This window comes from Poromitra crassiceps (genome assembly GCF_964638095.1).
Source record: "Poromitra crassiceps genome assembly, chromosome: 25".
NCBI lineage: Eukaryota > Metazoa > Chordata > Actinopteri > Beryciformes > Melamphaidae > Poromitra > Poromitra crassiceps.
This window is the reverse complement of record NC_139649.1, coordinates 20,224,297-20,251,467: the sequence shown is the minus strand read 5'-3', so window position 1 is coordinate 20,251,467 and position 27,171 is coordinate 20,224,297. Positions and strand designations below refer to the sequence as shown.

Here is a 27,171-nt window from a genome sequence, read left to right as displayed (position 1 = left end):
GCATCTGCCAGTGGGGCCATCACAATAAGAGAAGACATAATAATGTGTGAATTCTACTACAGGAGAGAAGTTCACTGAAATTAGGTGGAGGAAAATGTGCGCATATATCAGCATCATCGGCCAAAAGAGTTGCAAAATATCTGCATATCGGATATGGGGGGGGGGGGGATCCAATATCGTGCATCCAGAGGTAGTAGTGGTATTAGAACTAGTAGTAATAGTATTAGTACTAGTGGTGGTAGAACACGCAGCACTATAGTTGCTGTAGTTAGTAGAACTGGCAGGACTAATAGTAGCACTGCGTTACCGTGCTGATGTAAGCTGTGTCTGCCGTCTGTCCCTCTCCTCCTCCAGTTCCCTCAGGCTTCCCAGCAGGCTTTGGTTCTGCCTCTGAAGCTCCTCCACGCTGCGGAAGGACAGTTGGCGCGAGCCGATCACCTCGGAGGAGCTGCTGATGTTGGCCGAGCTGCCGTCCTCCTTGGTCACATGCCGTCCCTGGGCTTCCTCCAGTTCCACCAGAAGAGCACAGACCTGGACAAGGAGAGGACAACGTTGATGAATGATAGCAGACTGACTGCACAGCGCTATTTTTTTACAGAGACTTGACCTTTCACCCATCATTAGCTACTTACTTTGACTTACTTAGGCCGGACACCCCTCCAAACGGTAGAGGTGCAGAACATTTAATCATTCCCAATTCCTTTCAAATTAATGGTTTACCTGAACACTAAATAAAGTGATCTGATGTGTGTGTGTGTGTGTGTGTGTGTGTGTGTGTGTATGTGTGTGTGTATGTGTGTGTGTGTGTGTGTGTGTGTGTGTGTGTGTGTGTGTGCTTTTACATGCACCAAAGCATAGACTTTCCCAGAAACTTGATGACATCTCTTCCTAAAGTAGGCGGCATAAAAAGACCAAACAATTTTGTTTGCCATTGGGAATCTGTTGGAATATTGCCCGTGAAAAAAAGGCAGAGAACAACGATCTGTCAATTTATAAGCAGAGGTTCGGAGGGGGGAGAGGGGGGGGGGCGTCAGCACACTTCCAGCGACGGAGGATCTGAATCACAAGTTACATTTCCGGGTTCTGCCAACAGGAAGCCTGCGGCGAAATCCGATTGGCTGGGCTGTTGCAGAAGTCCAGTATGCCATCCGTGGCTGGTCAATTCATATGTCTGTTACGCCTCTGATTTGTGTCTTGGGGTGAGTGTTAACCACTTTTCAAGAGTTGCGTTCCAGACGTAGACCCATCGTATCTACGGCAGGCTACTGCGAGACTAGGGACGACCCATCCTCATTAAATGATGTAAGTGCCAGGCTACACTGGGTACCTCAAGGCCGTCTCCGGGCAGGTTTGTGTTCATCTCAAAAGCTGTCAAAGCGAGAACATTGACTAAGGTAGAAGTGGTTTCGGGCTCTGGTGGTGATAAGGATGTTCGTGTGACAAGGAGGATCTAGCTCTGAATTACATTACGTCACATCATTTAGCAGATGCTTTTTTCCAAAGCGACAAGAAGTACATTTTGTCAACAGTAGTGAAACCAACTGTGCATCACAAGTCTTTATCATATAAGACTTTTAAGAGGAATAAGTTGTGTTTGTTGAATGGGTAAGAAGAAAGGTTTGTTCAGGTCACAAAGCTGTAGTTCGAGAGGGGTCCAGCGAGGTGTGATAGATAGAAAGATAGGAAGTGATTCAGCCGTTCTGACAGAAGAGGGGAGCTCGTTCCACCATAGTGGCGCCAGGAACAAGAGGAGCCGCGACCGAGATGAGTGACTTCTGAGCCCACGTACTGATGGCAGGGCAAGGGGGCCTGCAAGGGTGGAGGAGCTGAGTGAGCGAGGCGAAGGTTTGGAAACAGACTGTAGATTGCAGATAGGGAGGAGCAGTCTGATGTACTGTCCTGTAGGCACTAGGCCAGCGGTACTCGAGGGGTACCAACTTCCTCAAGCAAAGGTCCGGAACACTGTCATCGTATGCGATGTTCAGGAGAACGTGTATATCTAGCTATAACTTAGCATTATGATTTAGTGCCATATATACTGAAGGTCAGTATCAACCTATGTAGAATCACATGTGATGATTTACAACGCATGCATTCGTCAGTAGGGCTGGGCAATATAATCGATACGGCAATATATCGCGATATTTTATTTCCCGATACTGTATCGATACTTGGACGCCAAGTATCGCGATATAAAAAAAATAAAAAATAAAAAAATAAAACAAATTGCAGGCCATGCCATGTCAGCTGCCAGGCCTCTGCATCTGGTGATTCCCACCCCTAATCGATACTGTATTGATATTTCCCATATCGCTGCGTTCAGTAACACTCAACACTCAGTAGTTTTGACTACATTTGTCCACTAACTTATCAGTATAAAGTGATGTACATATTATTACACTACCTGGGTGGTACAGTGTGTTGTATCTTTAGCTCTATTATTTAATTTTGAGTAAATTCTGTAGAATATCGCAATATATCACAATATGTATCGCATCGCAATATATTATCGTATCGTGATACGTATCGTATCGTGAGATCCTTGCCAATACCCAGCCCTATTCGTCAGTGAGTTTCCTGTGCTGATAAACAAGTACCGTAATGGCTAATAGCCATTGGCTATTAGACGTTCCGTGAAAATGTAATAATTCTCAATGATTTGTAGGTTATATGGCTGGGTCCGCATAGGATGCCGTCTGGGTCCGGGTCCGGACCGGAGCCCGCAGTTTGAGGATCGCCGCACTAGGCAAACACCAGTCTTGAATTTGATGGCTGTAGAGATGGGAAGGCAGTGGAGCGACCTGAAGAGGGGACTGACATGAGAGAATTGATGTTGGTTGAACAGCAGACAGGCAGCAGCAGATTTCCTTCCTGCTGGATCCTCAGAGCTCCAGTCTCAATAAATCATCAGATATCATAAGACGGAGACTCCTCAAGTTTCGGGAGATGAGACATTCTTCAGCATCGCAAGACCAAGTGAAGCCGGGCACCATCTCTCAGAGTCAAGTCACAGACAGAGAGGTGTGCTGAACTGCAGTGTCCTAAGATGAGCTCACAAGAGAATACAGAACACTATTGACTAGCATCATGCCAGAATGCAAAATACATTAGTATAATTTCCTCCACAATGCCTACAAGGTCTTTTTTTATTCTGATTGAGCGGTTGTTCTCATTATTAAATGACTATTAGGCTAAATGTAAACCCAACCAGCGTCCAGTGTGGGTTCCCACTAAGGTTGCTAACTTCTTGAAATGGAAATAAGGAACTGGGGCGGCTGGGGGCGACCGGGGAGGGGGGGTGGGGGTTTGGTTGTCTCTAGCTATGTGGACCTATAACAAATAGAACGGGTCTTAACGGCTCAGTGGACTTAAATATATACAATCACATAACTGCAATGGCTTCAGCTTCAACCATTTACCATTAACACAAGCAAACAAACCTGATTTTGATCAGTTTTTACATTTTCTGCGCTATGGATTGAATAAAGTTTAACATTTTAAGAAAAACAAACCGTAGCGTAGTGCAAATGACATTTTGATATAATTCATCTTCACATTGTAGTCATTCAAGAATTTTCTTTCAAGAATACAAACAGCAATGTCATATTCCCTTGAGTAGAACAGACTATACTATAAATATACTATAATATACTACTGTACTATACTAAAACATTTTAGATTTGAGATGAAATCTTCTGAACAAAAGAACAATTAATTATTGAAAAGTATGAATTTAGACTGAGGAGCTCTGATTACTGTAGAACAAGTCTTACACCTGCATTACCCTAGTAGTACTTTTACTACATCTAAAGATATAACATAATAACGCCCAAATGTAAGCAGGGTTTGTACAGCTTTTTAAGAGTAAAATTCAAACACTTCTCAAGGTACCAGACTCTCGAAATCTTTATTATCACATCTAAATAAAATAAATATTGATAATGTGCAAAAGAAATGGCATTTGTGACGCCTGGTGAATAAGGAACTTTGAGAGTGCTCCGTGTGTCCTGTGCACTGTCTGCAGCCTCTGGCTCCTGCTGTAACATGACACCACAGACAGGTTGGGGGGGGGGGGGGGGGAAGAGGCAGCAGGGCCAGTGGACTAGTAAGCAGAGACTCATACAAATAGCCCTTCACTCTTTGCATGCAGTGTTTCTCGAATACAGGACAAATCACGCCCCGCATCAGTTCAATACGGCACACGTCTTTTTGTTTACAAATACGGGACGATTCCGTATTTTAAGGGACGGTTGGCAACCCTAGTTCCCACACCACCTTCGACAACAAATTCAATTACTTTTCAAGGACTTTCAACAAGGTCCAATTCCCCAAATTCAAGGAGCCAACATGGCATAGGTTGAGACATGGAAGGTTAATTACTGTTACAACACAGGATTTTTATCATGAAAACTAGCAGAAGCTCACAATTAAAGAGAGAGGCTTGAATGTGTGAACACCCCTCAACTGTGCTGTTAGTTCCAATTGCAAATGACAGAAATCCACCGACTGCAACACTTGTTTGAAAAATATTTTGTTTTCATTGGTCGAGAGAGAGAGCTGAAGGCGGAGCCACATTTAACAGAGGTGGCTCCCACATAATTCTCTATACAGGAAAACATCTCTAAATCCAAGCACCATCAATGACCCATGTCTATTTTCAAACACTTTCAATGCCTGGATTTTAATTGTTCAAATTCACAAACGTTCAAGGACCCGTGGGAACCCTGTCCGATATTTTTGCCATGTTTTAGAAACAACCGCATCTAGATCTCATTCGACTGCGTGTGTACCTGGGTAGACGTGTCCTCTAGCTGTCTCTCCGTCCTCAGTTTGTCCCTCTCCAGGGCAGAGCTGTGCTGGATGCTCTCCTCTCTCTCTTTCTGCAGGCTGTGGATCTCCTAATGACAAAACGGTGAACACCCACACACGACCACACGTTCCACGTTAAACAGTCAAAGAGTCAACGTGCATTTCCAGAGAGAGATGAACATGTGGCCGCACCATTCTGGCCTGTTCCAGTTTATTGCACAGGGAGGTCATGGACCTGTGCATGGCCTCGTACTCCTCTCTCTGCCGTTTGAGGACGGGGGCTTTGGACTCCACCTCCTGGACGATCTCGTCCAGCACCCTGCTCACTCGGTTCTTCTCTTGCCTCTCCAGCTGCAGCTTGGTCTGACAGTCGGCATAGTCGTTGTACAGCTAGACGCAGAAACAGAGGGTGAGGCGTTAACATCAGATCCTATCTCCGACTCCTCCCGTGCGTTGAACTCTGACGATGTGCTATTGAACCCCTGGTAGGAGGTAGAGGCGGGTCCCTCTGTGTAAGCACAATTGTTACAAGGACTTTATTCAACTTATTAAAGGGCTCCCCCTGGAGGACAGACAGAAAAACAGCAGGCTCTGAGATCATTCACAGGCTCTAACGATTGCCTGCTTGCACGTCAAGTCTAACAACCGCTTGTTTTGCTTGCATGTAAAGTGAGATACGCTAGTATCGTTTGTAACCTGTCCTATTGTACTGTACTTTATTGTATTTTGCACTGCGTTATTGTATTGTGATGTGTGTGGTCTGAGAAGTTTGCCTGTAAGTGTTAATGACTCCTCAGTTTTTGCTTTATTTTGTAGTTTTGTTTTATGCTAGGCTAGTGTTTGCATGCGTCTGTATGTGATGCAGCTTTTCCTCTCTAACCCAAGACAAATTTCTCCCACGGGAGATGTGTTAAGAGGGGGCAGGAGGGCAGAGGACTGGTCAATGACTTTGTCAAGTGGTGCAACCAGAACCACATGCAACTAAACATAAAAAAAAAAGAGATTGTGGTGGACTTACAAAAAAGAATAAAACCAATCTCCCCTGTCTCCATTGGGGGTGAGGATGTGGACTTGGTGCAGTCCTACATGTACCTGGGAGTGCACTTGGAGAATAAACTGGACTGGAACACTGGGACCAGAGCCGACTGTACCTCCTGAGGAGGCTCAGGTGCTTTGGCTCAACGTGTTCCATCAGTCAGTGGTGGCAAACGCCCTTTTCTTTACAGCTGTGTGCTGGGCAGCAGCATCAAAGCTGCAGACACTAACAGACTAGACAAGCTGCTGAGGAGGGCGGGGTCTGTCCTGGGGACCAGCCTGGGGCCTGTGAGTGTGGTGGTCTGTGCTGGGGACCAGCCTGGAGCCTGTGAGTGTGGTGGTCTGTGCTGGGGACCAGCCTGGAGCCTGTGAGTGTGGTGGTCTGTCCTGGGGACCAGCCTGGAGCCTGTGAGTGTGGTGGTCTGTGCTGGGGACCAGCCTGGAGCCTGTGAGTGTGGTGGTCTGTCCTGGGGACCAGCCTGGAGCCTGTGAGTGTGGTGGTCTGTCCTGGGGACCAGCCTGGAGCCTGTGAGTGTGGTGGTTTGTCCTGGGGACCAGCCTGGAGCCTGTGAGTGTGGTGGCTGAGAGGAGAACGTTGTCCAAACTGCTGACCATCATGGACAACGCCTCTCATCCACTCCATCACACTCTGGCCAGGCAGAGGAGCATGTTCAGCACCAGGCTCATTCTGCCCCGGTGCACCACAGGAGGTCCTTCCTGCCCACAGCCATCAGACTCTGCAATGCCTCCCTGAGCTAAACACCCCCACCACCCCACACGGACTGGCTCACCTATTACTTATTAGTATTATATTATTCACTTGTGTATAACTAGGTCCATACTGTATATAATTGTGTGTAATATGTAAATCTGTTACATAAATGTGTATTTATTACATAATATGTAAATTTGTTACATAAATATAGGGGCAGTGGTGGCCCAATGGTTAGAGAAGCGAGCTTGTGACCGGAAGGTCGTCGGTTCAATCCCCGGGACCGGCAGGATAAATCTGGGTGGGGAAAGTGAAAAGGCAGCGCTTGCCCCTCCCTCATTACCACCACTGAGGTGCCCTTGAGCAAGGCCCTTAACCCCAACTGCTCCAGTGGAGCTGATCAGTGGCCAACAGATCAGACTGTGGTTGTACTGGTCAGCTTCCAGGTATGAATGTGTGTGATTGTGAACAGGGCGCTCCTGAAAAAGAGAGCATTGCTCTCAGTGAGACTCCCCCTGTATAAATAAAGGTCAAATATATATATATATATATATATATATATGTATTTGTCAGATACATTTATGGATGTATAATTTGGCTAAATGCTATTCATACTTTATTTCTTACTTTCTATTCTTATTTTATTGATTGTGTGCTGTATTGCTGCTGTAACAAAAGAAGTTCCCCTCGGGAATTAATAAAAGTACCTACCTAGCTTACAATTACGACACTATCGTAGCTGCATAGTGATATAGCAAAGGACAGTTCCCTGTCCATTATATAGGGCATCTGCAGGTCAATACCCTTTTAGCACCTTGAATTGGATTTAAGACCACTTGAACAGCAAAATATAGAAAGCGGCTTATTTTCCTTATACATGTTCTGAAACTATGAATGGGCACAATATGAAACATTGAAAAAGAAATAAGCGATTTCCACTGTGTTTCTTAAAGCAGATGTGATGCTGCTCAGTCACACCTTTTGATGAAACTACATAACTCTGCTTTAAGTAGAATCACAGAATGTCCAGAATCTGTCAAAACCACTGCCTACTGTTATAGTTGCATTACGAGGAAACTCCAGTGATAATAAACCTGCATTAAACATTGGTAAAAAAAAAAGGGGGGGGGGGGTGCCTTTATTAAATGTATATAAGAAACTAACGAATACTTTTTTTATATATATAATTTAAAGCATTTTCAGACTTTTATGGACAGAGCAAGTCCAAGCAAACTCACCTCAAAGAACTTCATACCAGGCTTGACAATCTCCGCTATGGCAGCTGCTGAGGGACACATGGAGTCCAACTGCTCCTCAGTCAGAGAAGGCACACCTAGACGAGAAGATAGACATTTAGTTAAAGTCCAGGGTTCATACAGTCAATACACACACACACACACACACACACACACACACACACACACACACAGGAACATATACCCAGCCCGCACCCTTATGTTCACACACACACACAACATAAATATGTCTAGGTATGTGTATATTTATATGTGTGTGTGTGTGTGTGTGTGAGAGAGAGAGTGTGTGTGTGTGAGTGTCTGAGTATTTTCTCACAGCAGCGTTTGTCAGCAGCCTTTATCGTGGCATTCTCCAGCTCCTTCTCCATCTTCTTGATCTTCTCTCTAAGCTCCGCCTCCAAATGTGCCTTTAGCTCCTCCCCTTCAGACACCTTCTTCTCCAGTGCTTTATTCGCTGCAAGGCCAGTGACATCATCAATCATGTATATAATCATCAATTTTCAAACTAAAGGCCAGATACGTGGTTTTAAGAGTCCGATAAAACTGCTGGCAATTTTCAACAGAATCATCTGATCTCTGATAGATTTGCTGAATGGGCAAATCTAAAATAAAATTGCAAATCAAAGAGTGAGTCTTACCCTCCCCAGTGTCTCTGACCAGTTTGCTGAGCTCCTCCACTGCTCTGCTCAGCTCTTGGTTCTTGGTCTCGCAGTCTGCCGCGGCCCCCTACAGGGGGAGAAAGAGACATCAGATACAGTCTGCCGCTGCCCCCTACAGGGGGAAACAGAGACATCACATACTGGTTGTGGTCTTGTTCAGATTAATCTGTAATCCATGAACCTTCCATCCTCTGTGATTGACTCTCCCTATAGATACAGTCAGCGTCTCGTCATAGACGCATGTTCAATGGGATCAGCGTGGGGTAAATCCTCCCGTTCTTCCAATGCAGCAGAGTTAGCATTTAGCTGCTAGCCCAGCCCAGGCAGGGCTGGGCTAGCAGCTAGCAGGGCTATCATTATCATAACCCCGGTTATTCTGATCAAGTTCGACCAAGCTGGAGGTAACACAGGCGCTCGAACCTGCGACCATCGTGTTGGTAGGCAGGGAATCTACCGCTGCACTTCCCGGACGCCCTTACCCGGGTTATTCCAACCCAATTGTGATGTTTACATGCATCAACACAAACCCAGGCTACTTTGAGGAACAAGGTTCAAGAATGCAAGTCTTTCTTACCTTGTAGAGCGAAGACAATTTGACATGAGCGTTGAGTTCATTACGATATTTCTCCTCCATAGCACTCTGCTGATCGATAGACTGGAGAGAGAGAGAGAGAGAGAGAGAGAGAGAGGGTGGACATGTAAGCAGAGCATGTGGAGGAAAATATACTATTTTGCATTATCATATGTATTCTCTTACTTTATAATAGTGCAAACATATCTGAAAGTGTTTGACCTTTTTCAGGGCTAGAAGTTTTTCTTTTTCTTTAAACCAGCAGATTTAGAAATCCCCCAATTAGGATTTCATGCCCCCATTTTCCCTCGCACCCATAAAAAGATCTGACCAAATTCAATGCGAAAAATATGCATTTTAGTTACCTGTTTCAGTTTATTGTTGAGGTATTCGGCCCTCTTGTAGTGGCTGTCGCTGGTCTTCTTCAGAGAAGCTACCTGGCTTTCTAGTTCGGTCACCTGGAGCAGGGAAAAACATGACCAAGATAGTATTACCATGCGTGGTTAGACCGGGGTGGAACGTGGAAGACGCCAATCCTGATGACTTTCAACCAGACACACCAGCAAAACCTGACAACAACACAGTGAAGAAAGCTGTAATACAGGCGTGTGTAAAGTCCAGCCCGGGGGCCAACTGCAGCCCGCGGACCGATTTCAAGTGGCCCTCAGCTTGTCTCTCAAAATATACACACTATTGGTTAATCAAGCAAGTTCAAATTTGCGTTTTTTCTTCTTCTGTTCACTTAACAATGACAGCGCTATCAAACCGTTTGTAGACAAGCACCAAGTAGGAACAACACACAGGCATAACTAATGTTTTCAGATGGTAAACAAACTCCTTAAGAGTAGGGATGCAGGGGTTAACCGGTTTGACTATTAACCACGATTTAAAACGTCACGGTTATATAACCGCAGAGGCTCCGCTACACCGAGTGTTTTGTTTCACAACAGTCCGTCAGTTTAAACTCCCATGCGGCGCAGACGGCGCTGGAAGGAGAGGAACCTGTCTTTCTCGCTTCGTTTCCGCACGGACTATTTAGCGGAGGCACCAAACACAGGCAGCTGCCATCCTATGGCTGCCATGTCTCCCAGTAGTAGCCAGTCTGTAGCCTAGCCATGGATGCCAGCCCAACATAAATGTTGCAATACATGTCCCGCAAGGTTTCTGAGATTAGGGGAAAGTCTGAGCTGGTGTGACGTTAAACCAAACGTGGGGAAGAGGCAGCGGATTTGTTTAGCGTTAACATACAGTCATTGACGTTAACGTTAGCTGTTGTGGCTAATGTTAGCTAGCTGGCCATGGCCTAGCGTACATAGTTCCTCAAGCTCGTTGTGACCAAACATCCCCGCATTTAAAGCACTTCATGCTCCCAGCGCTGGCCTAAACCATAGAGAACCTCATGCTTTACATGAAAAGAAACATCAAGGGTTTGTGTCAACTCCAAAAGCAACCCGCTAACGTTACATGTAGGCCTAATAACGTGAAGCTAACGTAGCTAGCTGCTTGGCAGTCATGATCTGACTGAGACAAGGAAAACAAATGCGCACATTTACATAACAAACACCAGTCAACACCACAGAGTGTCCTTTCTTTAATCCAGAGGGAGCATTTTCCAGTAAAAAGTGAAACGACACATGATGGCTTATAGTGAGGCTTTCCATGCCTGCCCCATCATCACTTCAATAGAACTGACCCCAATGCAAAATTCATTTCAGACGGCACATTTAGTTGCCAGTAACATGCCAATAAGAGTCTAAGTTACTATGCCTTTTGTGTTTTTTTCTGCAGACTAAGCAGCTATAGGCTTTCGCTTCTATAAAGTAATAATAAAATATTTTTTTTATTGACTATTGAGTGATACACTTTACTAATACAATCATATTATATCAGAAATGTTGTTTGTTTTATGTTCACAATAGTGATGTCAGTTAGATTTGATTAGGTCAGAGCCATGGAATATTAAATCATCCATCTTTGCTCACTACATCTGCCCTTTCTTCTTTTTTTAATCCCAGGTGTGCATAAAATACAGGTTAAGAACTTATTTTTTTAAATACAAAAATGTGAAAAAAGTAACATAGTATGTTTATCGTATCGGTTATTGGCCAGGAGAATATTTATCGGTTAGCGTAGGCCTATACTATCGGCTGTAAAAATCCATATCATGCATTAGTATTCCGGAAGGCAGCAACTGTTAAGATTGTGGGGGAAATACAATAAAACCTCTATTTAGAGAATGCTCATGTGATTTTTATACGTCCATAACAATAATCGTGAAACCGTGATAATCGTGGTTTTTTCTCAGACTATAATCGTACATCAAAATTTATAATCGATGCATCCCTACTTAAGAGTACTACTGTGTATTGTATGAGATTTATTTATTTTATAACCCATACGATGCGAGAAGCAGCTGACCTGCCGGTATTTCCACATGATCTAATCTGGCCCCATTTAGTAAAAAAAGTTGGACACTTGTGTTCTCCTGTTTTGTTGTTGAATGATATTACTGGGTTGAATTTATCCTTGAGACAGAGGCGTTGGTTATTATAAGGCCTTACTGCTGCTGCTGCAAAAAAAAAAGTGGCTCAGAGATGGAAGGCTCCTCATACTCTGCCTTTGGAACAACGGACATCTTCAGTCGTGGACCTGGCTGTCATGGAGATGTCAGTGGCCCGTATGCATGGTGCCAAAGTGGAGAATATCACAGCGTGGGATGCATTTGTGGAGGCCGTGCATGGAGGTCATGGGGTTCCATGAGGGCTAGGTTGTTTTTTCTTCTTCTCTTTTTGCTGAAGAGCTGTTGTACTATGAGCTAACTTCTTTGTGGATTTGTGGGTGGGGGCTCCTGCGGGGAGGGGGATTGTGTTCCGAGTGTGTTTGTTTGTGTATGTCAGGGGTGTCCAAACTTTTTGAATGCAGGCCAGATTAGATCATGTAAAAATGCCGGGGGGGGGAAGGTGTTTCTCGCATCATATGGGTTATAAAGAAATTAAATAAAAAATCACATACAAATGTACTCAAAGTATTTTGTTTACCATCTGAAAACATTAGTTCTGCATGTGCTGTTCCTACTTGGTGCTTGTACAAACTGTATGATAATGCTGTTGTCATCGTTGGGTGAAGGGAGAAAATGCAAATTGAACTTGCTTGATTAACCAATACTGTGTGGAGGGCCACAAAATATATTTCGAGAGACAAGCCTTACAATCTGTCCGCAGGCCGCAATTGGCCCCAGGGCCGGACTTTGGACATGCCTGGTGTAGGGCTGTTGAAACGAATTTTGATATTCGAATATTATTCGAATTTAATAATTATGAACGAAATTCGATTATTATTATTTTTTAAAAACGAATATTTTTTTATTTAAAAAAAAAAAAAAAAAAATTTTTTTTTTTTTTTAGAACACTAGAACAGTGACAAGTTCTGACAACATACTTGAAGAAAAGAGTGTTAACTGAAGTTGACTGTTGAAGCTGCTATACTGATGTAAACCTACCTGTAGCTCTTAAAATGTATGTTCATTCATTGTTAACTGAAGTTGACTGTTGAAGCTGCTATACTGAATGTAAACCTGTAGCTCTTAAGTGCAATACGTGACTGATTTTTTTTTGTTCATGGCTCATTGTTGTTTTGGCAAAGTTTACTTATTTGTTTATTGATAAGGAGCTCAAACAAAGTCTGTGTCTTTTTTTATTATCAATTATTTTATTTTAGCATTTCAGACAGCACCAATACATCACTGATGAATATTAACTAAGCTCTGGTTATCTGACCTATTTTCTAATGCAATGAATGTATGTACATTGTACAAGGAACATGTTTTCTTAAATAAACATCATTGCTGGACTATTTGTGATAAGCCTAATATTATTTTGAATATTCATCCACCATTCACTTTTCCATCTACATTTGGTAAAATGCTTAGAAAAAGTTTTACTTGGTCAAACCCAAAGATTCAGCTATATTTAGAATCAGAACACAACATAAGAGAAGACAACAATTCACTCAGACAAAAAAAAAAAAAAAAAAAAAATTTTTTTAAATTCAATTAAAAATTAATTAAAATATTCGAATATAATTCGAATATTAAAATGTATAAAGCACTGAAATTCGAATTTGATTATAGAGGGAGATTGACAGCCCTAGTGTATGTATAGGGATTCTTTTCTTGTAGATGTTTGTGGTCTTTGTGTTTGTGTTATGAAATGTTGTTTAAAAAATGAATAAAACATTTGATTAAAAAAAATTAGTTTGGACAACTATTTGTAGTCTATGTCTGCGTTGCCTCTGTTACCTGCTCCTTGGCGTTCTGCAGACTACAGCGCAGCTCCAGTAACTCCTTGCCTTTCTCTCGGTTTGTTTTGAGCAGCTCTTCAGTCTTGGTCTTCAGTTCAGCATTTAACCAGTCGGTCTGCTTCTGCAGTAACTCCTTCTCCTGCTCCATGCGCTTCTCCCGGTGCTACAGCGCATGAAGAAGAGCAAGAAGAACACATTTAGAAAATTGGGTTTTGTGTTGTTTACTTTCCCAACGCTAAATGGTCGAACAGCAGAAATAGCCACCAAGTAGTTTAGAGTCTACGGTTTCCAAATGGAGATGTTTTGTGTGCCCGTTCATAGTCATTGACTGACAACAGTGTGTTACTGTATTGTATTTAGTGTGTACCTGTACAGAAGTCTCAGTGTGTTACTGTATTGTATTTAGTGTGTACCTGGACAGAAGTCTCAGTGTGTTACTGTATTGTATTTAGTGTGTACCTGTACAGTTACTGTATTGTATTTAGTGTGTACCTGTACAGTTACTGTATTGTATTTAGTGTGTACCTGTACAGAAGTCTCAGTGTGTTACTGTATTGTATTTAGTGTGTACCTGTACAGTTACTGTATTGTATTTAGTGTGTACCTGTACAGTTACTGTATTGTATTTAGTGTGTACCTGTAGAGAAGTCTGTGTGTTACTGTATTGTATTTAGTGTGTACCTGTACAGTTACTGTATTGTATTTAGTGTGTACCTGTACAGAAGTCTCAGTGTGTTACTGTATTGTATTTAGTGTGTACCTGTACAGAAGTCTCAGTGTGTTACTGTATTGTATTTAGTGTGTACCTGTACAGTTACTGTATTGTATTTAGTGTGTACCTGTACAGTTACTGTATTGTATTTAGTGTGTACCTGTAGAGAAGTCTGTGTGTTACTGTATTGTATTTAGTGTGTACCTGTACAGTTACTGTATTGTATTTAGTGTGTACCTATACAGAAGTCTCAGTGTGTTACTGTATTGTATTTAGTGTGTACCTGTACAGTTACTGTATTGTATTTAGTAGGGGTGGGAATCACCAGATGCCCACGATACGATACTAAAACGATACTTGAGTCACAATACGATAGTATTGCGATATCGCCGATATTGCGATATTTCGATATATTACGATTTCTTACTTTTTCAACTGCAAATGTCACCAAAGGAATACTTTGTCAACATCTGGTTTATATAAGAACAATTTTTCAGTCTGTACATCTGACTCCAACCATTTTATTGCAGCAACATTGTCAAGTAGACAGACCAACAACTTTCATAAAGTCATGTCATAGTTGCATGCACCTGACAAACTGAACTGTTTGTTACAGTCTACTTACAGTCCACCTTAACTGGATGTGTGTGTGGACTACTGTACTTAGGTAGTTTTTGAACAATGCAACTTCACTTACACAAAACATCTTGTGCAGCCCATTCAGTAACTGGGGAATTTGTAAATTACTGTTATGACAAAACTGTTACTGTCAAAACAAAATGAAAATATGCTACCGTTTGTTTACTGCTGGCCTTGGAACTAAAGTTTATAGTAGCCCGGTGGCCTGGCATGGCCTGCAAATTTCTTTTCTTTTTTTTTCAATATTGATACTTGGCATCCAAATATCGATACAATATCGTCAGGCAAAATATCGCGATACTATGGTGTATCGATTTTTTCCCCCACCCCTAGTATTTAGTGTGTACCTGTACAGATACTGTATTGTATTTAGTGTGTACCTGTACAGTTACTGTATTGTATTTAGTGTGTACCTGGACAGAAGTCTCAGTGTGTTACTGTATTGTATTTAGTGTGTACCTGTACAGTTACTGTATTGTATTTAGTGTGTACCTGTACAGAAGTCTCGGATGACTGTATTTCATCCAGTTTTAACTGCAGCTCCATCTTGACTTTGTTGGTCTCAGTCAGCTTCTCGTTCAGGCGCTTCATGTCCTCTGCAAACAGACACATTCAAAATTGTCTACATTTGAACACAGAGTATGAGACGGTTTCAACTCGACAACATCAACATTCTAAATTGCCCGCAGATTACTTCCTGTTGTAGTGTTTGCTAGCTACAATAACTGACAGGACATAAGATAGGGTTCCAACTGTTCCCCAGCAACACGATTGTGTGAAAACCATCTAGACAAAACTACTAGTTTGTGTTCCGGAGAATGATGCATTCCTTTTTAACAATAAATGTTTCAATTGCTGTGGTAAAAAAAGAAAATAGCTTAGACACACACACACACACACACACACACACACACACGCGCGCGCACGCACACATTTGTATCACCTTCACCTTTATGACAGAACAGGATTATAGGTGGCCTCAATGAAGATCTCTACACATGATGTTACCACTAAGAAGGCCCAATACCTCACCAATGCTAACACGGCTGTCCTTTAACACTAAATATATACAGATTTGTTGTCGTCTTTGAGCACTGGGCCTTATGCTGTGTGTGTGTGTGTGTGTGTGTGTGTGTGTGTGTGTGTGTGTGACGTGTGTGTGTGTGTGTGTGTGTGTGTGTGTGTGCGTACACACTGAGTGTGAACATCTCACCAGTAAGGTTCTCCACCTCCTGGTTTCTCTTCTCCAGCAGTCGAGCCAGTTCTCTCCTCTCTGCCTCGATCTCATACTTGGCCTTGGTCTGATGCAAAAAAAACAAACGCACAAAAAAAGACAAACTAAAATTTAGTCCACTAGGCATTTTCCCGCCCTGCAGCTCGCTGAGCTGGCCACTGTGCGCCCTCGCCCGCAGCTCGGCTGCTGCACGATTGTTCAACTCGGGGGTTAAAGCAAAAAAAAATATTTTGACTGAAATTTTTTCCAGGCCTATTTTTTCCGGGCTTTTTAGAGTGTCGAAGTAGGTTAAGGGATCAGTATAACTATAATAGCTAACAGCCACAGGAACTACAACAACATTGTCAAACATATGTCCCAACTAAGGAGGTTCTCTTCCACCAGTCACACAGCCCAGCTCCACCCAACCTCTCACCCCTCCTGTCCCACTGAGCTGATGGTCTGATAGCTGTTATGAAAACACACCAAGTAATACTGTGAGACAACACCTTGCATGCCTAGGCTAACCACCACCTAACGCTAAATAGTGTTACAGTTCAGCATCAAATGAATAGGAAACATCCACACACGGTTACATCTAAAACATATCCCTTAGAATTACAAAACTATTATCGTGGAGTCAGGTAACAGATGAAATCAGCATCTTGTTATCAACTAACTCAGAGACTAACAGCAGCTGACAGATCTAACGCTAACCAGAAAGTTAGTAACCAACTAGTTACTGCGCTAGCAACAGTTGTTTGTTAATGTTATCACGTTGCAGATAGGTGCCTATAGCTCATTCAGTAATGTTAGCCGCTAGTGTCAAGTCAAGTCAAGTCAAGTTTATTTATATAGCCCTAATTCACAAGCATGTCTCAGAGGGCTTCACAGAAAGTATGTCTAGCTAATTCTAGCTGACACAACAGTAACATGAATATACAGAATAAAGATAACATTTGAACAATTGATAATATAGAAAATATAGGAATGAGGGGAGAGCAGAGGAGAGCGCAGGAGAAGGGAGAATAGCAGGGGGAATGTGAGAGAGTGATGGGGTGGGGAGGGTATAGGAGGTGGGGAAGGAGCAAGAGGAGAGAGCAGGAGAGGGGAAGGGAGGGGAGGTGTGGGGGAGAAGAGAGCAGGGGGAGGGAGGAGGTGGGGAGAGAATGAGCAATATAGACGGAGGAGAGGGGGGAGGTGGGGAGAAGATAGGAATGTGGAGGAGGAGAGAAGGAGAGATGGGGATGCAGGGGAGGGAGAGCCAGGGTAGAGAAGCAGGGGGAGCGTCCCACATCCCCCCCCCCCCCCCCCCAGAGAGGACAGAGAGGAGGAGAGTGTTGAGTTACAGTCACTAATGTGAGTAATAATAATAATTGTCTCTGTATACATGTTATGGTATATCGAGTAGTGAGTAGGAACCTTTGTTGTAAAGGAGTGGTTTCCGGGGGGGAGTCGTTATTGTGGGACAGGATGTTCATGGTGAACATGGCGGTGGTCGCCAAATAAAGCTGCTGTTTAACAAGAAGTAAAGTTGTCTTCTTTTCGAGTAACATGGTAGCAGAGGATGGCTAACAACTACAGAGTCCCGCCTGGCTTCGATGAAGCGAAGCCATATGAAAGCTGGAAGAATGAGGTCGCGATTTGGACCAGAGTTACGGAGCTGGAGAAGAGCAAGCAAGCGCTCGCTGTGGTTTTGGCGCTGTCGGGGAGAGCGAGAGAAACGGCGATGGAAATACCGGTAGATGACTTGGATGCCGACACTGGCATGGAGACTTTACTTGCGAAGCTTGACAATTTGTTTCTAAAAGAAGAAAAAGACCGAACATATGAAGCGTATTCGAGCTTCGACCGGATTACGAGAGACGGTAGTGTATCCATGCTAGACTACATAATTGATTTTGAGCAACGTTACTCTCGGATGCGCAAATATAAGATGGAACTTCCTGACGCAGTATTGGCGTTCAAACTGCTTGATACTGCATGCTTGGACACAAAAGACCGACAGTTAGCTCTCACAGCATGTACAGAACTGACTTTTGCATCGATGAAGTCAGCATTGAAGAGGATATTTGGAGAAAAGGCGCCTGTCTCCAGCATGGGAATTAACCAAGAATCAGCATATATGACGGAGCAGCGACGACAGAGGGGCAAGTCATGGCCTCAAAAAGATCAACCAAAAATGCCACTGCCTGGCACAAACCCACTAGACAGGTACGGCCGCAGATCAAAGTGTGCTGTTTGTCAATCCACGTTTCACTGGGCCAAAGACTGTCCACATAAAGGTGAGCAAGTCAAGCTAACTGAAGATGGTGGAGCAGTAGAGGAGGTTAACATCACTCTGTACACAAAAGAGCCTGTCACTGAAGCAGAGATATTTCTGGCAGAGTGTTTTGGATCAGCAATTATCGACACAGCATGCACACGGACTGTGTGTGGACAAGCATGGCTAGATAGCTACAGCGCTGGACTAAGCCAGAAGGAGGTGAATGTTTTGAGGAAAACAGAAACACGCAGTCATAGACCATTCAGGTTTGGAGATGGAAAAGTGGTATTTTCCACTAAAAAGTTAAATATTCCTGCAAAGATTGGAGAGACTACATGTCATATTGAAACAGAGATAGTCCCAGCTAACGTTCCACTGCTTTTGAGCAAAGCCTCCATGAAAAGAGCAGGGACGATACTAGATATGGAAAATGACAAAGCGGTCATGTTTAACAAACCTGTAAAACTTGAATTTACAAGCTCTGGTCACTATTGTGTGAACATCATGGACAATAAAGAAAAGAAAAATGAGCAGAAAGAAAGCCAATGTGAGGATGAAATTCTGATAATCACAGAAGAAATGAGCTCAGCAACAAAGCAGAAAATGTTGTTGAAGCTTCATAAACAATTTGCTCATGCTTCAGCCGACAAACTCCAGAGGCTTCTGAAGAGTTCAGGCAATAAAGATACAGAATGTGACGCCATCCTTCACAAAATTGTAAGTGAATGTGAAATATGTCAAAGATACAGTAAAACTACGCCAAAGCCTGCTGTTGGTCTACCACTGGCATCTCAGTACAATGAGACTGTAGCTGTAGATCTGCATGAACTTGAACCAGGTGTGTGGTATCTCCACATTATTGATCAGTTCACCAGGTTCAGTGCAGGCAGCGTTCTGACCACAAAGAAGTCATCTGAAATAGTGAAACATTTTGTCCATGATTGGATAAGTGTGCATGGTCCACCTCAGAAACTGTTTAGCGACAATGGGGGAGAGTTTAACAATGATGAAGTGAGAGATATGGCGGAAAACTTTGGCATTGAAATAAAGACAACAGCTGCCTACAGCCCATGGAGCAATGGACTTCTAGAGCGACACAACCAAACACTCACTGAGATCATCATGAAAGTGAAGGCAAGCCACTGTTGTGACTGGAGCACGGCAATGGACTGGGCTCTTATGGCCAAAAACACCATGCAAAGTGTCCATGGCTATAGTCCGCATCAATTAGTTTTTGGACAAAACCCCAACCTGCCCTCTGTACTGACAGATAAACCCCCAGCTCTAGAAGGAACGACAAAGAGTGAATGGGTGGCAAAACACATATCTGCTTTACATGCATCGAGGAAGGCTTTTACAGAAGCAGAATGCTCAGAAAGAATACGGAGAGCGCTGCGGAAACAACTACGTCATACAGATGAAAAATATGAAAGTGGAGACAAAGTGTACTACAAGAGAGTGGATTGCCCGGAGTGGAAAGGACCAGGAGTTGTCATCGGTCAGGACGGCGCAGTGGTGTTTGTCAGACACGGAGGCACCTGCGTTAGGGTGCATTATCTCAGATTGAGAAAAGTGAATACAGAAAATGTGGATCATAACACAAATACCGAAAATGACACAGACCTTGACCAAGGACAGGAGATTGCACAGAACATAGAGGACACAGAAGACAGTGTAACTGAGGTGCAACAAGGTCTGAGTCAAATGGAGCCGCCAGGAATAACCACTAGGGTGCAGAACGAAGAAGAGCATCACACAAATGACAATGCAGGTGATACACAGCAGGGAACAGATGTCACTCTGAAACCAGGACAAATTGTGAAATACAGAGATAAAGACAGAGGTATTTTGCACACAGCTAAAGTCTTGGGGCGTGCAGGCAAAGCCACGGGTAAATACAAAAACTGGTACAACTTGCTGTATATTGAGCCTATTAATGTTGCAGGCACTACAGATTCAACTGATATCTCAAGCGTAGAGAACCTGCATGTAGAAACAAATGTTGATACTGATGTAAGTGATGATGTATTTGTGGTGGGGGATGTCTCTTTTAACTTGGCAAAACATGAGGAGATAAAGAACTGGAATAATAACGGTGTATATGACGAGGTTAAGGATGAGGGACAGAGGTGTATTTCCACCAGATGGGTATGTACCCTCAAAGAGACACTCACTGGGACTGTACCTAAAGCACGGCTTGTAGCTAGAGGTTTTGAGGAGCTAGAGGTGTCAGAGCTGCAAAAGGACTCACCCACATGTGCTACAGAGTCTCTTCGGCTACTTGTGGCCGTGATTTGTCAAAGACAGTGGCCACTCCATTCTATGGATATCAAATCTGCATTTCTGCAGGGAATGCAACTATCACGTGACATTTATATCAGACCCCCTCCTGAGGCTGAGACTAAAGGGATATTATGGAAACTAAAAAAGTGTGTGTATGGTCTGGCCGACGCCTCCCTGTACTGGTACAACAGAGTAAAGGAAATAGTGTTGACAGCAGGAGGACAAATGTCTCAGGTTGATCCAGCTGTTTTCTATTGGCTAGATCAGGACTATGCGGTGACTGGGGTTCTTGCCTGCCATGTAGATGATTTCATATGGGGGGGCACACATAGTTTCTCCACAACAGTGATACCTCAGCTCAGGTCTGCACTCCAAGTTGGACATGAAGAGCATGACAACTTTTGTTATGTGGGAATAGACTTTGTGAGCGTAGACAGAAAAGTGCAAATACACCAGGAAACATACATCCAGCATATGCAGCCCATACCTATAGATCCTTCACGGGCTGTAGAACAAGACTCAGCTCTTGGTGAGAAGGAAAAAGAACAGCTCAGGTCTAAGATAGGCCAAATCCTCTGGGTTGCACGACAGAGTAGGCCTGATGTAATGTTTGATGCCAGCAACTTGGCGTCAGGCATAAAAAATGCAACTGTTCAAAATATTCATGAAGCAAACAGGATTGTGTGTAAAATTAAGTCCAAGAAGGTAGCACTGAACTTCCAACACTTGGGCAGAGATAGTGCCTTGAAGATTATTGTGTTCAGTGATGCCTCTTTTGGCAATCTCTCTGACGGTGGCACTCAGGGAGGACACCTGATTCTTCTAATGGGGGAGAATGGAAAGTTCTCACCCCTTTCTTGGCAGTCAAAGAGAGTCAAGAGGGTTGTGCTACTCTTGCAGGTGAAACACTGGCAATGTCAGATGGGATTGACAATGCTATCTTTTTGGCTACTCTCTTCTCTGAACTGACTACTGGGGACACTGAACACATTACACCGATAACATGTGTCACAGATAATCATTCACTGGCTGATGCACTGAAGTCCACAAAGTCAGTCACAGAGAAAAGACTTCGCCTCGAAATTAGCAGTATCAAAGAACTTATCCACACCCAGAAAGTTGAGCGAGTTCTTTGGTATAATACCAAAGAACAACTTGCGGACTGTCTCACTAAAAAGGGGGCATCAGCTCTCCTACTGCTTAAGGCGCTTAGTGAAGGACAGTGGGAACTTGGTTAGGAACAGTTTTTTTTTTTGAGTCACCTGTTTTTGGTTTTCTCATTTTCAAAGCAGTGTAAACTTGAGTAAGAACAAAATTCTATCCTTGAGCCAAATGTTATGACTTGTTGTATTTATGTTTTTTTTCTATACAAGGGAGGCCACATGGCTCTAGTTGAGTACTTGTTATATTAATGCTACTTTAAGAGCAGGAGTTATTGCGCTGTTTTAAACAGCATCAGTATTTTTTATTTATTATGTATTGATTTTATTTTTTCAGAATGTTTTGTGATTGATTCTTCTTTAGGACTGTTGATTTACAAGATGCATTACAGTTTAAGTGGGGCTGCTCTGCAAGCATACAATGAATTAAATAAATTGGGGGCGGGGCTAGAGTTCAAACACTACTTTTATGACAAGAAATAAGAAAGAAAGTTCTCGCATAGTTTTTGTTCAGATTCAGTTTTGGGAGAAAGTCTCATCCCAGTGTTGTGTCGAGAGAACTGACATTTTAGATTGTTGTACACAGCCAAATCATAAAAAATAATGCCATTTGAAATCATAGAGATTAATTCTATGATTATCTATGGTATCAAAAAAAAACAAATTTCCCCAAGGGGATCAATATATCTATCTCCCGAATTTCCCCAAGGGGATCAATAAAGTATCTATCTAATTTAATCCATTTAGGTGTTTAAATGTGTCTGAACAGAGTGGTCCAGTCAGAAACGGCAGGGTCGGGGAGGGAATACCTGGTCGACGCGGTCAGCCTGCACGCCAAACTTCCCCCCGAAGCCCTTTGACGTGTCTGTCTGGGAGCAGTGCTTGGACAGCTTGCTCTGGTAGTCGTGGCCCACCGCAGACTGTGGACACACACAGAGACAAGGGACACACACACAGACAAGGGACACACACACAGAGACAAGGGACACAGACAGAGACACACACACAGAGACAAGGGACACACACACAGACAAGGGACACAGACAGACACAAGGGACACACACAGAGACAAGGGACACACACACACACACAGAGACAAGGGACACAGACAGACACAAGAGACAAAGACAAGGGACACAGACAGAGACAAGGGACACAGACAGACACAAGGGACACAGACAGAGACAAGGGACACAGACAGACACAAGGGACACAGACAGACACAAGGGACACAGACAGACACAAGGGACACACACAGAGACAAGGGACACACACAGACACAAGGGACACACACAGACACAAGGGACACACACAGACACAAGGGACACACACACAGACACAAGGGACACACACAGACACAAGGGACACACACAGACACAAGGGACACACACAGACACAAGGGACACAGACAGACACAAGGGACACAGACAGACACAAGGGACACAGACAGACACAAGGGACACAGACAGACACAAGGGACACAGACAGACACAAGGGACACACAGAGACAAGGGACACACACAGAGACAAGGGACACAGACAGACACAAGGGACACAGACAGAGACAAGGGACACACACAGACCAGGGACACAGACAGAGACAAGGGGCTGAGATAAGAGGGAGGGACAGAAAAAGACATGGAGGTAGCACTTCTACTAGAAACCCAGCCAGCGGTTTGGAGTGCTGACATCTGACTCATCACAGTAACACATGTAAACAGTGTTTGGTCATCACATTCATGCTGCGCTGACCGCACAAGAGAGAGAGAGGGGGTGGGGGGAGAGAGAGGGAGAGAGGGAGAAAGAGGGAGAGAGAAAGCAAGGGAGAGCGAGAGAGAGGCAGAGCAAGGGAGAGGGAGAGGGAGAGCGAGAGAGAGGCAGAGCAAGGGAGAGAGAGAGGGAGAGGGAGAGAAAGCAAGGGAGAGCGAGAGGGAGAGAGAGGCAGAGCAAGGGAGAGAGAGAAAGCAAAGGAGAGCGAGAGGGAGAGAAAGCGAGGGAGAGGGAGAGAGGAAGGAAAGATTATCAAGTGTGAAATACCCACTACTGATTCGCCCTGTTCACACTGATAAGCACATTACAGAAAGTGCAGCACAGGTTGAAAAGACTTTCTGGGATCATTTAGAACAACATTTGTGAAAATGTGCATTTTCACATTTTCAAACAGAGCTCATCTTCAAACAGGGCTGTCTGTCTTTGAAATACAGGTACTCTTCTTTGTATTGCAAACCAGCAGGGATGTATCTAGCAGACATCAAATTTAGCTTCAGCTACAGCAAAACATGTATTCATTTTATATATATATATATATATATATATATATATATATATATATATATATATACACACACACACATACATATATATACATACATACAGGAGAGAAAGTTCTGGTGGTATTCGATCACAGACCAGCAGCTATGCTTCTGTAGCTCCAGAGTAATGGATAGATTAGAACAGCTCAGAGCACAGACTGAGGCAGGGGATTTTAAATGTAATAAAGAGCAGAATGATTTGTAACATTAGATCAATCGTTGTTGTAGGGACTGATCATACACACACACCACAGATCCTGTAACAGCGGAGCATAGCCTGAACAACATCACTGAAAACAGAGATAAAACGTCTGACCACACAGCTATCACTCACATACCCCTAAACTGAACCAATGGTGATAATGACACAAAGTAGGGTTGTCACGATAATAAAATGTCTAACTTCAATACGATAAAACCTTTTGCACTTACAGCAGATTAGCCCTGCTCTAGTCATCAGCCTATCAGAACACTTTGAGCTTGTTGAAGCAACAGATAGCCACCAATGACAGGGAGGGAAAAATCTGTAGTATTTTAGATTTCTCAATCGGAGAAAGCACTGCTGGTATCGATACTGTTGCAAATGAGTATTGTATCCATTTAAATGTATCAGTATCGATACTGTCGATAACCTTAACCGAGAGCTACGATGAAACAACTCCCTGGTGGACATGAATCATAATTATGATGATAAAATGCTGCTGTGGTGCAGCTGAGGCTGGATGGTCATAACGGCTTTCTTCAGCAGGCACCTCTTGCTGACCATGCGTCAACATGGAGTTGACACATGACTACTGCACTCTACACTCCTCTCCTAAATTAATTTAATAATTCGTACACTTCCTATTATTTATGGCAACTCACTCTATCACCACTCCAGCAGGCACGGTGTAATAAATTAATCTGACATATTGTGCATTCGTGTTCTATCGGATGAACACATTTCCCACATAGAAATTTCACATAAACTCAGAGGATGAAACTAATCATAGTTTTACTGGTGAGTTTCCAAGGTATGACTCGACAACGGTGACCTTTAACCTTCTCAACAAGCCAAAAAACCTCAATTTCAGTCAACAGAAACCTTCATTTGTTTGAATTAAATGTGTCAGATTAGCTTGTTAAACTACAGGAGGTCCAGGTCTGATGTTCGGACAAAACTGCGCATGAACAATGCTGTTTCGCAGCCAACTTGGAAGTCCGTTAGGCCAGACTTTCCCACCAGCACATGAAGACAGAAACAACTCTTTGAAAGTTACAAAATAATATATATATACAAACGGCCTGATCCAGTTGAACTGAGCACAACAGCTGTAAAAGGCTCCAGGGTCTCTCTCACCTTGTCCATGCGGCCCTGCTCCACTCCAAACTTGCCCCCGTAGCCATGCGAGGCCTTGGGCACGTCGTCCATCTCCTTCTGCTTCTGGGAGGTGTGCTCAGTCGACACGTTCTCACGCAGCTGGTGGATACTGAGCAGGAGGAGGGACAGCGTTAAGATGACACCTTTGGGGGCTTTTCACATTACAGATCCCATTATGAAATAAAGAAGAAAATCCCTGCTTATTGTAGTGAAAATCGATATCTAAAAAAAAAACCCACTAGTCTCATAGTTGCTCACTTTATGTGCTCCTGATGGCCTGAGCCGGCCACCGTCTTCGCCCCCCAGCGCTGCTCTTTCTCCGACACGTCATTCTAGAAAACGAAACCAAAAAAACAGGACAGAATGATCAGAGATGGTGGACGCATGAAGAACGAATAGAGACATGTGAGGATTAGATGGAGAGGGGGAGGAAGAGTGACGGGTTTATGGAGGGAGGAGTGATGGTGTCTTCCTAATAGTTTCACAGCCACCTTAAAGTCGGGGTTGGTCTCCCAGTCGTCCCCTCCGTCGTCCACAGTCACCTTGACCGGCTGTCGAGCCTGTGCCACACACACACTGAAACACACAAAACAAATAAAAAAAATGTATGTAACGTGGCTCACTTTACCACATTAACTCATTCATGGCCAGTTTAGGACTGCCAATATTTAGCACAGGCCAAAGATTTTCATAATTGTTGGTCATCTTTCAAGACCCACAGTAAATTATCTATTAGCACCAAAGTGATTTGCAATACCTCAAAATGAAGATGTACGTCTCTGGGTTCACCAGGAAAAAAAAAGTGAGCTTTTAGCATGTTCTGTACTCTACTTATAGCCATTTATATACACCCTGTTTTCACCAAAAAGGTCTCTCTTGAGAAGACAAATAGGAGAAAAGGCCATTTGTGTAAAATACACAATCTCAGGCAGAACTCGCTCTCAATTCTTTTATTTTGAACTGTATTGACATCAGACATGTAAATATTATTCGTTATGACACAAATGACAAAAAAATATATATATATAAAGTGCTTTTTTTAGATTCAACAATACAGTTTACTCAGGACACACACACACACACACTTCTGTCCACAGCTGCTGCTGGATCGCACCTCTTCCCAGGGAATACTACTGATCGCCCCGCAAATTAGCATAGGAGGGGAGAACACCAAACTGCTCTGAGATCAGCGTCTAGCCTCCTCTGCACTGCATCGTTTTCCTCCTCTCCTTCGGGCTGGGACGAATGCTGCGACACAGGAACGGGGTCGGCTTGGCTTTGGGACAAGGCGCTGGAACCGGATCGATCATGTTGGTTTGACTTCCGCGAAGAACTCAATCCAGGTTCGCCCTGCAGCAGAGGCGACCAGCGCAGCGCCGGGCCCGGCGCCACGAGGGGGCTCCAGGGGGCTTAGCACCCTCAGTTCAATTTCCAGCCCCCTCACTTTCAATTTGATCAGTTTAAGTTAATGTGTAGGCTACCCCCCTATAAGCATAGCTCTGTGTTGTTTCAAAATTGGCAGGGAATCGCTATTTGCTGTGCTTTGGTTGTCACAAGTCAAGCAGGTGTCAGAGATGTAGCTATTTATTAAATTTGACCCTCACTGCATCATGTTGTAGTCACACACACACCACACGCCCACAGAGACAGACAGACACAGAGACAGAGCATGCCCGCCATCTATCATGCCGAGAGCTGGGCTGGGCGCCAATTGAACTTTCATTTTCAGCTCAACCAAAAAGCACAGGATGGACATCAGAACGTGGCTTAAAAAGAAAAAAAACACGGAGACATCCGAGGCCGATCATGACAGCGGCACCAGTAGCAGCACCAGTGGCATTGTCACAGCCGAAGATGCGCCGCGCCCGCCAGCAGCAGCACCGGC

At 43.7% G+C, this 27,171-nt stretch overlaps 1 protein-coding gene across 1 annotated transcript in view; it reads right to left on the bottom strand.

Moving 5' to 3' along the window:
• The window catches only part of LOC310798143 (nucleoprotein TPR-like), a gene marked incomplete at both ends in the record, with an annotated part of 70,441 nt that extends 43,543 nt beyond the window's left edge, over nt 1-26,898 (bottom strand). Inside the window, 16 exons of the mRNA XM_083660626.1 lie at nt 308-531; nt 4,791-4,898; nt 5,002-5,199; nt 7,795-7,889; nt 8,129-8,266; nt 8,451-8,538; nt 9,046-9,126; nt 9,408-9,500; nt 13,340-13,504; nt 15,185-15,288; nt 15,906-15,993; nt 22,424-22,534; nt 25,266-25,395; nt 25,545-25,618; nt 25,778-25,862; nt 26,891-26,898. Coding sequence (XP_083516752.1) covers nt 308-531; nt 4,791-4,898; nt 5,002-5,199; nt 7,795-7,889; nt 8,129-8,266; nt 8,451-8,538; nt 9,046-9,126; nt 9,408-9,500; nt 13,340-13,504; nt 15,185-15,288; nt 15,906-15,993; nt 22,424-22,534; nt 25,266-25,395; nt 25,545-25,618; nt 25,778-25,862; nt 26,891-26,898 — 1,790 coding nt within the window. The remainder of the gene's footprint in view (nt 1-307; nt 532-4,790; nt 4,899-5,001; nt 5,200-7,794; nt 7,890-8,128; nt 8,267-8,450; nt 8,539-9,045; nt 9,127-9,407; nt 9,501-13,339; nt 13,505-15,184; nt 15,289-15,905; nt 15,994-22,423; nt 22,535-25,265; nt 25,396-25,544; nt 25,619-25,777; nt 25,863-26,890) is intronic.
• Nucleotides 26,899-27,171: the final 273 nt, after the last annotated feature.